General features: G+C 41.0%; 1 protein-coding gene across 3 annotated transcripts in view; it reads left to right on the top strand.

Annotated features, from left to right (window-relative positions):
- Positions 1–8,620: 8,620 nt before the first annotated feature.
- ptpn11b (protein tyrosine phosphatase non-receptor type 11b) overlaps positions 8,621–11,954 on the top strand; it is a 132,327-nt gene continuing 128,993 nt past the window's right edge. For all 3 annotated transcript variants that reach the window (XM_060852439.1, XM_060852440.1, XM_060852442.1), the window contains exon 1: positions 8,621–8,717. In XM_060852439.1, the coding sequence (XP_060708422.1) occupies positions 8,704–8,717 (14 nt within the window). In that variant the 5' untranslated portion in view covers positions 8,621–8,703. The remainder of the gene's footprint in view (positions 8,718–11,954) is intronic.

Here is an 11,954-nt window from a genome sequence, read left to right as displayed (position 1 = left end):
ATGTAATACTTGTCCATAATTGTTAGTTGTAATAAATGGGATTTTTCAATACACAAAACCCATGCCCAACCACTTATGTAATGGGAGATAACATGAGCAGTGTCAAGGCACACTGACCATGACTGTCCAGTTTTATGACAAGCATGCTCCACAGTGCCCTCCCGCACTGACTCTGGCACAGATGGTCAATTGAACGCATTTAATGTGCATGAGTCAAATGTGCATGTTAGGCCACTTAACTTGTTTCCTCTGTCTGTGAAAATCATGACCAAGGAAAGTGTTTTGAGCATGTTAGGAATTGTTCTTCCAATGTCACCACGAGAAATATCAAGACTAAGTTTCCATATGCTCAAAAAGGTGGATGAGAGATATATGTATGCATATGTATTGAAATGTTGCATTTTATATTCCTTCTGTTGTATTGAAAACCACGATCAATCTCTAACATTTAGAGAAACAAGACATAAGTGTCAGGTTTTCCTTTGCTTTCATCTCACACCTGGAAAATGGCAACACTAAACACTCACTTTGAATTTCTTCAAGAATAAACGAACAAAAATCCTATTCTTTACTTTTCCAGTTTGAACACACAATGCTACAGAAAATGAGGACAGCATAGAGTCTGGGATGTTTTCCAATGTAAGGTGAAGACCTGAAAGCTTATCAGCATCATCCCAAACCAAGCTGTGGTACTCCCTTAAGTGTTCTCTGAATCTTGTTTTTTCAGAATGTGTTGGAATTAAACAATTACAGTTTCCCAATCTTTTGTTTTGCCAAGATACATTTCATAGTGAAGAGTGTTTCCTGTTTATATCACGTTATTCAGCCAAAAATAATACTGTGATTTATTATGCTGTTTTTGAAAGACAAGGATAGTTTCACCAAACTACCAGGTAGAATGTGAAAGCCTTTTTATAACGTATTCTTAGGCTAGCTGTCATCAAACATTGAAAATCAACTGGAAAATGAGTGCACTGGTAAACATCTGCACACCCTGCTTGTAAATCTCTAAACAGTTGCTGTATCGCCTCAATACCTCTAAACCTGTATCATATTTTAAACTCAGTAAATGACTCTCATCAGCTTCTGCTTTCCTATTGAAAATCAATATGTTTGGATCCACACATCTGTGAGCATGAATGTAAGACTAGTACAGCAGCAACAAACCAAAGTTGTGCCACATTCCATACAAGCTAACGGATAGCGAATGCGAAGTGTATTACAGACAAGGAAGAGATTGCATAATTCATGAGTGACAAAGTCACAAGTGCTTTCTCAGCTCAGCAGAATCAATTAACAAATTCAATTCTACCCCCAACGTAGACAAAAATTGTACAATTTTAGGAGATGATGAGTTTTCCCTGGTCTATGAAACAATATTAACATCTCTGTGTTTGATTTTATATCCATTGCATTGTATTTGCATAAATGTTAAGGTGGGAGGTGCTGAACAAAGCTTCATATCCTGCACATTGGATCTCAAAGATTATACTATATCAGGAAATAGAGGGGTTGGTTAGCTGAAAGACTGGTTTGTAATTCAGAGTGACATCAACAATGTAGGTTTCCTTCTGTACTGACTAAGGTTACGTGAAACCTTCCCCCACTTCCCCCAATCCCTTCTTAATCTCACTTGAGGCATGGTGACCCTTAGGTTAAACTCACTGCTGATCATCTCTCTCTATTGAGAGAATAGTCTGTGATCCTCTGAGACTATGACAACTTTCACTTTCAAACCATAATAGTTCAATAAGGTTTGAGTGTGTATACACGAACCTCAACTGAACGTCTGCTTATTCCTGCTCCTCAGATGCTGCCTGACCACCTGTGCTTTTCCAGCATCACACTTTTCAACTTTGCATTTGCCATAAGCCACTTTCTCTAAAATATATAGGAGGGAAATGAGCAGAATTCACTGAGAAATTCACTTTCTTGTGCATAGAGAAGCAACTAGTCTTGAACAACTTGCCTTCTACTTGATGACAGTAACAAATGAACTTATCACATGGAGAATCACAACTGTGATTGTACTTCTGGGCATTTTGGCACAGAAATGTTCATCAGGATTTTCATGGAGCTTGGGAGGAATGTCAAAAGGTATCAGTGAATAGAACATTGTTAATTTTTTAACACATCCTATAGCTTGTAGGTTATATGTGGTTAATGGTTTACCAGCTGAAAATGTGTTGCTGGTCAAAGCACAGCAGGTCAGGCAGCATCCAAGGAATAGGAAATTCGATGTTTCAGGCCCGAAACGTCGAATTTCCTGTTCCTTGGATGCTGCCTGACCTGCTGTGCTTTGACCAGCAACACATTTTCAGCTCTGATCTTCAGCATCGGCAGACCTCATTTTTTACTTAATGGTTTACCGGATATGTATGTGCTATCCACAACCAATCACAACTCTACAAAGCAATCAATGACCTATTGCCGGCCGAATTTCACTTTGTACATACCCACTGGTGCCAACCCATCTACAAACAGCCTCCTCCACTGCTTAAACAAAGCAGTTGTGTAAACTCAAATATGTGGTTTACTAGATCCATAAACTTGATGAAATGGTTCGATATATGGCAGTCAAATTTAATAAAGAATGTCTCAAGTGATCTACTTTGGTAGAAGGAAAGAGGGAGGCAATATAAATTAAATGATAACATTTTGAAAGGAGTGCAAGAACAGGGCAACCTTTGATTCCTTTCAGGAGATCTAGGTAGCATTGGAAAGGTCAGCATTTGTTGCCCATCCTTAAAAAAACCCTTGAATTAAGTGAGTTACTAGGAAATTTCGGAGGCCAGTTAAGACCAAATGCATTGCTGTGGGTCTGACATCATATGTAGGCTAGACTAGATTAAAATTACAGATTTCCTTCCTTAAACTTTTATAAAATACTATTTTACTGGGACATCTTATATTAGGAAGGATATTAAGGCTTTTAGAAAGGTGCAGAGGAAATTTAATTGCATGGTACAAGGGATGAGGGACTTCAGTTCAGCAGTGAGACTGGAGAAACCAAGTGGGGAGGGCGTGGTTGTTTTTCATACAGCAGATAAAATGAAGAGGAAATTTGAAACTGGTAGTCAAACGTGTGAATGGTTTAGGTGGGTTAAGTAAGTAGAAGTAGTTTCTAGGGGCAGAAGGGTCAGAAATCAGAGGGCAGAGACTGAAAGTCTTTGGCAAAGGAAGCAGCAGTGACATGAGAAAACATTTTTTGTTACTTAGTATGTTTTGAGATTTGGGTTGCACTACCAAAAATTTTGCTGAAAGCAGATTCATTTGTGGCTTTCAGAAGGGAATTAGATGAATGCAAGCTGTGAAGAGGACTTAACTGGATAGCTCTGCAGAAGGGCTCACACAGACATAATGGATGAAATTCCTCCTTCTATGCTGCAGCATCCTATGTTTCATGATTTTTTTTTCATCAACATTAGGTTATGCACATCACCACGCAGGCTTGGGCTATTTCAGTAGAACACATTTTAAAGATTAAATTTTTAAAATTTTCTGTGCTTTTTATTTTGGGCTGAAGTAGAAATAAAAGGACTGTTTTACTGCAAATAGCTGAGGAAGGAATTATTGTACTATTTAAAAGCAAGTTACTGAAACTCTAAACACAAACAGAAAGAACTGTGGATGCTGGAAATCAGAAGCAAAAACAGATATTGCTAGAAAAACTCATTCTGAAGAAGGGTCACTACATCTGAAGTGTTACCTCTGCTTTCTCTCCTTAGATGCTGCCAGCCTTGCTGAGTTTTTCTAGCAATTTCCGCTTTAATTACTGAAACTTATGGTGAGTTGGGTTTACACAGCTGCTTTGTTTAAGCAACAGATGAGGCTGTTTGTAGATGGGCTGGCACCAGTAGGATTTGGTTGGCAATGGGTTGCTGTGTGCTGTGTAGAGTTGTAACTAGTTGTGGATAGCAAAGGTCATCAGCCTGACAACAAGCATTGGATTAGCTCCTGAGTAGCTGAAGATCTTGTGGGCAGGCATGATGCTGGCAAAAGCCTTCAGATTGCCACAAAGAGCAGAAGGTGCACTTTTCATCCAGTAAGATACCCACGGCTAGGAGAAAGCCAGTTTATTTTCCCTCACCACTTGCTGCAATCTTTGGCTTTTAACTAGTAACTAAGAGGCTTTGGAGGGAATGCACAAGTTGACTTTGCATCCTGTAAAGAGGTGAAGAGGACCTCAATCAAAGAGACTGGAGAACCACAAGTCTTAGCAAGCAAAATAATCCTCTCAGACCATTGAACTGCTTTCCCAGATTTCACTTCCATCCATTACACCTATGCTTTTTTTGTCTGTCTCTGTCTGGAAGGGAGTTTTAGTAGGGGTATAAAATTTTAATCAGTGGAGTTGTCTATCAACATCTCATAGATTTTTTTTAACATGCAATTGCTGTCTATTTATTTGTAATAAATAGTAATTTCTCTTAAGTACAGAAACCTGAACTATGTTTCTGTTAACTTGAGTATGTCTGACAGGCAAATTAGGAAATTCTGGGTACTTTGATAAAATCTTTAATTTTTGGTGACACTATGGCAACAGTGGGGCTTGATTCCTAGTGAGTTACCCCAGTGAGACATGACAATCTCAATAATTTGGTTTAAAGCTGGCTTTTCATTATTAATTCAATGTGAAATCAAGCTAAATTCCTGCAACATGCAAATATTTTGCCTTGTAAACTCTCGTCCTAATGTAATAAATTATGCTGCAATGGAAATTCCATAGTAAAGAAGTTTAGAGTATATTTCTCCTCAGTTTATTCCCTGTAGCCTCCCTTCCCCCATCCCACACCTCACCCACCATTCCTGAGGATAGTGAATCATCCAGAGGTGTGGTGGCATATCTTGCACCCAGTGGTACTTCGCACTTTTCAGATAAATCTGGATTTCATGACAGTCTATTTTTAGTCTGGATTAAGAGAAAAACAACTTCTGCACTTTGTCAGCCTATTAAAATGAGAATGTTGCATGCAAGATGCTTTAAAGTACATTTATTCCATTTATAAAAGAGACTTCTGTAACTCACTCAAAGCATATATTTTATGAATATATCTTGTACAGTGTTTTGTTTCTTAATATGTGGTGAGAAGCAGGATCTAATGTCATATACAGTACACAAAGGCACTTAGTCATTAGAGTACTGCTTGCAATATCAGTTGACATTTAGCTATCGGAAAGTCCTGTGTAGGAATATGAGTCTATATGACAATTATTAGGTCGCAGTTTTGGTGGGCAGCCTGACTTGGTTTACTTAATTATGTTGCACTTACACATTTCTCTGGCTTGTACACAGTTCAGCAACCATGCTGTTGTCAATAATATTTGCTCAAATGTTATTCTCTAAAATGACTTGGGGTTAGCTATTGGCAGGGGTAGTGTTCAGGTATGTAATTGGCATAGATCAATCAGAAAATAAACATGATTGTGGAGACCATTTAGCTCAATGAAACTATTCCATCCAGTATGTTCAGGGCATGCCTAGCTGTTTTATGTACTTTTAGCCTGACTGAGTGTCATAGTCCTGCAACTCTCTCCACTGAAGAGAGATGACAGGTTGTGGTTTCACCTAAGGGTCAGGACTTGAACCCATACTGCATTACAAACCAGCTGTCCAGCCAACTAACTAAACCCCCAGACTAGGACTAGACTCGTGACAAAGTAGCTCATGGTTTAGAAGATCCAGAAAATTCTGGAAATGCTCACTGTGTTGGGGGCACAGGAAAAAGTAAATTAAAGTTTCAGTTATAGGGATGCTGCCTCAGATAAGATTCTAGATTTGTCACCTCACAATATAAATTCAATTTTTTCCAAATACAAAGCATGAAACTACTTTTGGACACAAACGTTGGCTGGACTTCAATATCAGATAGTGAAAGGAAATGTCAATACTGTATCGTTTATTCTAGAAATAAGGAGCCCCTCAAACTCCATATCCTGGTTCCTTTAGATTTAGTTTTGACTGTTGCTATGGTAAAGCAGTGTGAACCGAGCTCCCATTCTCCAATGAAAGCAAAACACTGTGAATGCTGGAAATCTAAAAGATAAATAGAAAGTGCAGGAGAAACTCAGCACATCTAGCAGCATGTGTGGAGAAACAGAGTCAACGTTTCGATTACTCTTCTGTGGAATTGAAAAGGCTTGATTTTTAAAAATATATTTTAGACAAAACTGGAGGAGACCCAAGGGGAACCGGTTGTGAGCGTACCCTGAGATAAAGACAAAGGCAGTAATAATGTTTGTAAAGAAGATAGGATAGATAGATAGATAAAATAGGTGTACAATTAGGTAGAAAAATGAGAAAATGGGTTTGCTATCCAGAAGAGGAAGCTTCTAGGAACTCAATATTGAGGTCCACAACTTCAGATTATGGCCTTTGTATCCTCCATTTCTTTTACATCCTCTACCCTCTCTCAGGCATGTCTTGCCTTTGTTGTCAGCAGAGCAGATCCACTTTCTACTAATATTTTGCACATATTTAACATCCTAATCACCCCTAAACTACCTCAAACACTCTTTGAACACCCCTACCATCCCTGCTCACTCCTCTTTCCCTCTGCCTAAAAAGAACATTTTAAAAAACCATATAGGTATTTATGGTGCAGTCTTAATGACACTATCTCTGAGCCAGGAGGCCTGGGTTCAAGTCCGACCTATTACACAGGCAGGTAATAACATGACTGAACAGATTAATGAAATATATCTTTTTTAAAAAGTACCAAAATCCAAAGCATTGTCTTCCAAGGAAGAGTCATGCCGGACTGTAAACGTTAACAATGCTTCTCTCCCCACAGGTACTGCCAAACCTGCTGAGTATTGCCAGAATTTTTTGGTAGCCTTTTCCCCCCCATCACCTGCTCCTTACCCTAATCAATCCTCCTGCTCCCCTACTGCCTCCCTGTTCACTCTACCCCCCCTAGATTCCCAACTCCCTCATTCTACCAAATCCCTCCTCCCCAGCACCACCCCTCCCCCAATTCTCTCATTCTTCTCTGCACTCAATACCCCCTTCCAACTCCCTCAGTCTATGCACACCTTGCCTCCCTACCCGCCAACTACCTCATCCTTCCTCCCTCCCACCTCCCCCACTCAATCCATATCCTTCATCCATCCTCAACCCACTCCCACTACTTCAACCCGCTACTTCTCCAAACTCCCTCACTTTACCCTGCTCCTCTCCCCCAACTCCCTCACTCTACCCCATCCTGACCCTTCCCCATTCTTCCCATTCCATTACCTCAACCTCCTAATATATTTTGAGAAGATCTGAAAACAAACCTTGCAGGTCAGCGAGCTAACTTACATATATATCAATCTTCTACTTTCACCCAACTCGTTCATTCTTCCCACTCCCTTAAGTCCAAGCTCCTCACTCTAACCCTACCCTACCCCTTCACTCTACCTCCACTTCCCCACCTCCATCGCTCTACTCCCCTCCCATTAACTCAAACTCCTACTTCCCCAACTCCTGCCCATCTGGCAGCATGTAGTTGGAGAAAGGGAGAGCTGTCACCCAATGCGCGCGCACGTGGAGAAAGGGAGAGCTGTCACCCAATGCGCGCGCACGTGGAGAAAGGGAGAGCTGTCACCCAATGCGCGCGCACGTGGAGAAAGAGAGAGCTGTCCCCCCCAATGCGCGGGCACGCGGAGAAAGGGAGAGCCGTCACCCAATGCGCGGGCACGCGGAGAAAGGGAGAGCTGTCATCCAATGCGCGGGCACGTTGGGGAGTACTGTCATCCAATGCGCGCGCACATGGAGAAAGGGAGAGCTGTCACCAAATGCGCGCGCACGTGGAGAAAGGGAGAGATGTCACCCCAATGCGCGGGCACGGTGAGGAGAGCTGTCACCCAATGCGCGGGCACGTGGAGAAAGGGAGAGCTGTCACCCCAATGCGCGGGCACGTGGAGAAAGGGAGAGCTGTCACCCAATGCGCGGGCACGTGGAGAAAGGGAGAGCTGTCAGCCCAATGCGCGCGCACGGCGAGGAGAGCTGTCAACCCAAATCCGCGTGCACAGTAGGGAAGGGAGCGCTGCCAACCCAACGCGCGCGCACACAGATTAGCTGTCAGCTCAATGCGCGCGCACGCTGGGGGAGCTGTCAATTAATTGCGCGCGCGCGCATGCGACGGGGGGAGTCGTCGTTGCACAGCGCGCGCACGTGGGGTAAGTGAGAGCTGTCAGCCTATAGCGCGTATGCGGAGCGAAGGCGGGGCTGTGACCGTTAAACGGTCAGCTCGGCTCCTTAACGCGACTGACTGGTGTTTTGGGGAGGCTGTCAATCATCCAATGTGCCCGCCGTCGATTGGCCCCCCGCCGCACCAAGTGGGTGGGACAATAGTGGGCGGGATCCCGAGTGGGCGGATCTACCGGCGCACAGCTGGCGGGCTGGCCGTCAATCAAGGTGCGACCGCGCCGTCGAATGGGTGTTGCGGCTGGTAGGCGGTGCCCCGTGTGGGTACACCTCCGGCTCACTGTTGGCGAGACGGCTGTCAATTAACTCACCTGCGCGCTGTCGATTGGCTACCGCTGGAGTGGGCGGGGTCGATCAGGTCGGACTACTCGCTGTGGATTGGGGGCGGTAGGTGTCCATCATCGGACAGGTCCCAGAGGCTGGTGTACTCTTTAAGCCGGTAGCCGCTGTCTCCTGGTCACTCACTCACTCACTCAGAGGTCTCTGGATCCATCCAGCTTCTCTTAACAGCCATGACATCCCGGAGGTAAGACATGCCACCACTTAATAAATTCTGTTTCACTCGTTGCTGAACGCACGAGTTGTATATATATTTTTCCCTCTAAAGTTCTAGTTGGGAGCCGTCTCTAAATCCATGGCACTGGAATAAGTGACAACTATAGTACGGTTCAATCTTGCAGGCCCTTGGGTTAATGAAGGTGGAAAATACATATGATTAGATTATTACTTGAATTGGACATGCTTTAAATATAACTATCCTCTGCGTATTTTGTTTATTTCAGAATTCCCATTAAGTCCAGTTTCGCTTACCTCCTGAAGTTTACAATATAGGATTTTAATAGAACTTCACTATTCATCGACTAATTTTTAAACAAAAGTTCGACTTTCATCAACTTGCTAATAGTTTTTCTTACCTTTCTGTTACGGACGTGTAACAAAGTGTTTGAATAATGGTGAAAAAAATGCATTTTGCAATTTAAAATATAGCTATTTGAATAAATTGGATGTTTTACTTGAGGATGCACCCTGGATAATTACAGAAAATAATAATTGTGAAAGCAGTTAAATACTTGGTTGTTTTCTAAGTACCAATTCAAAATGGATTTCTTGTTCTTTAAAGGTTTCAAGACTATAAGTTTCTCATGGATTTAATCAAATTTATGAATTTATAAACATATTTCAGGAATATTCCTTGCTTAGAATTCTCCACAGTTGTAGATAAGGGTCTTTTCACTTTATCTTTATTCAATTGCATTGAATTTAACTTAGCGCGCAGAGAATTGAGCAGGCTTGATGATTCAACTACGATACTTTTTAAAATCATCTTTCACTCCTGGTCCTTTTTGTCAACATGAAGATAATGCAGAATAGCCATATAGCCTGTTGAAATAAAAGATTTATCAAATGAAATTAAATCACTGGCAGAAAGAACATATGCACTAAAAAGCAATGAATACTCCAGATGGTATTAGCATGCTGTAAATTTTTGACAAGTTGATGTTTGTACTTTTTCCAGGTTTTATTATGTTATATCTCCATGTTTTATAGTATTTTATCAATTCCTTAAATGATTGATTTGATAAAGCACAAACTTTTAGGGAGGAAATAGAAATATATATGATATTTACTTGGTTTTACAGTTATTTCTGTTTGTTTGTGACTTTTTAAAAAAATAAGTTCAAATAGTTACAATTCAACAGCATATTCAGTAATGTTGAAAGAGTTTTCAGCAAATGTATAATTGTGAATAATTACTATGAAATGTACTAATAAGTATGTTAACAAGTATTTCAGATGAGATTGCTCTATTCGAGTTGGGAGGTCATGTTGTGGCTGTACAGGACATTAGACAACTTTTGTAACATTGTGTGCAATTCTGCTCTGCCTCCTATTGGAAGGATGTTGTGAAACTTGTAAATCTTTCCTGAACCCTTCCAACAATGTTGCAGTATTAGAGGGTTTGAGCTACAGAGAGAAGCTGAATAGCTGGGGCAGTTTTCCCTGGAGTTGGAGGCTGAGGGGTGACCAGATAGAAGTTTGTAAAATCAGAGAGGCATGGATAGAGTAAATAGACAATGTATTTTCCCTGAAGTGGGGGAGTCTAGAACTAGAGGGCATAGTTTTAGGGTGAGAAGGGAAAGATTTAAAAGGGACCTATGGGGCAACACTTGCATGCAGAGAATGGTGTGTATATGGAACAAGCTGCCAGAGGAAATGGTGAAGGCTGGTAGGCATCTGAATGAGTATCTGAATAGGAAGAGTTTACAGGTATATGGGCTAAGTGCTGGCAAATGGGACTAGATTAATTTAGGATATCTAGTTGACATGGATAAGTTGGACTGAAGGGTCTGGTTCCGTGCTGTACATCTGTTTCCACAATATATTCAAGCACTTTGATCAGTTCCTGATGCTCAGCTAAGTTATCTCATCTTTATTTTGTCATCTTTGGAAATACTTTCAATTCTTGATGAAGATCAAAATTTCTCTCTAAGATTTAAATGACGGTGAGGAAGTGAATCCCAATCGTGTTTGCATTTAAATCATACACAATATTTCCACTAATCTTTCTTGACTGCGCCAGTCTTACTTGGGTATCTTGGAGAAGCCCAGGATTTATTGCCTCAGCCTCACTGTGGAATTCAGTCACCCAATTTTACTGTTTGTTGTGGGTTGACTTAATAGCTAAAGGAGTTGGATAATTCTTCACAAAACTGTGAAATTCCCAATGACACAAAGCTTCTGTGATAATTTTAAGGTTATTCCAAGGCACATTTATTGGATAAGGAATCGGCTGTCGCTAACTGTGTAAAGCAAGTCACTAGCATGCTTGTTGGGGAAATACTTTGACGACTTTTTCATTGGAAATGTTATAACTACAGATGGTTCAGACCTTTTGTTGGCAGGTTTATTTGCTCAGTGCATTATAAAGGGATCTTCATGTTGCCGCACATCAACAGAATACATTTATGAACAGAAGGGAAATGTAGTTCATGTACATTTGAGTGTTTTTTTTACCACAATAATAGAATACCGTGTGGATTTATGATTATCCAGGGACCATCTATGATGATTTTATTGTGCAGTAATCCACATAGTTGTACCACTTGAAAATCCTGAGAGAAGACTGATGGCTCATAGACAAAATTTTGTCCTCATTTAAAACCACTACATAGCAGCAGTACATACCACTTTTGCAATCAGTTGACTTTATGGACCACTTCAGATCCCTCCAAACTACTGAACAAATTTTAACCAGCTACTCTAAAAATTATTTTTTGTGAACTTTTCCTCATTACTACTGACTGCTTGCTTGAACCTTGCTGTGAAAAGGCAGCTTCAATTATTACTAATGACAATTCAAGTAAATATCAGTGATTTTTTTTTGTTTGACATTTTCAATCAACCAGTCCAGGCATTGTCCGAACTGAGATGTCACCTTTTTTTTGTTATAAAACCTTCGGTTATCTTGGGAATGTGACTTGAAAGAAGTCCTGGATTTACATATTAATGAATCAAAACCTGCAACCCATTCTAAAAGATGACAGCAATCTAGGTTTGTTCAATATACCGCATCAGTTGTATGACACCATGATGTTTTGCTATAAATTCTGTGTCCTATGATTCTGCTCCACTAGTTAACTGACGAAGGAGCAACCTCGTGTTGTGTGATTTTTTTTTTAAAAACTTTTGTCCACCCCAGTCCAATACTGGCACTTCCACATCAGGAATGTTATGATAAACAGCTATAACCTGGGCCTTCAGG

The sequence above is a fragment of the Hemiscyllium ocellatum genome, chromosome 37 (assembly GCF_020745735.1).
Source record: "Hemiscyllium ocellatum isolate sHemOce1 chromosome 37, sHemOce1.pat.X.cur, whole genome shotgun sequence".
Lineage (NCBI taxonomy): Eukaryota > Metazoa > Chordata > Chondrichthyes > Orectolobiformes > Hemiscylliidae > Hemiscyllium > Hemiscyllium ocellatum.
Note: the sequence above shows the minus strand (reverse complement) of the source record. Positions and strands in the feature narration are given on the sequence as shown.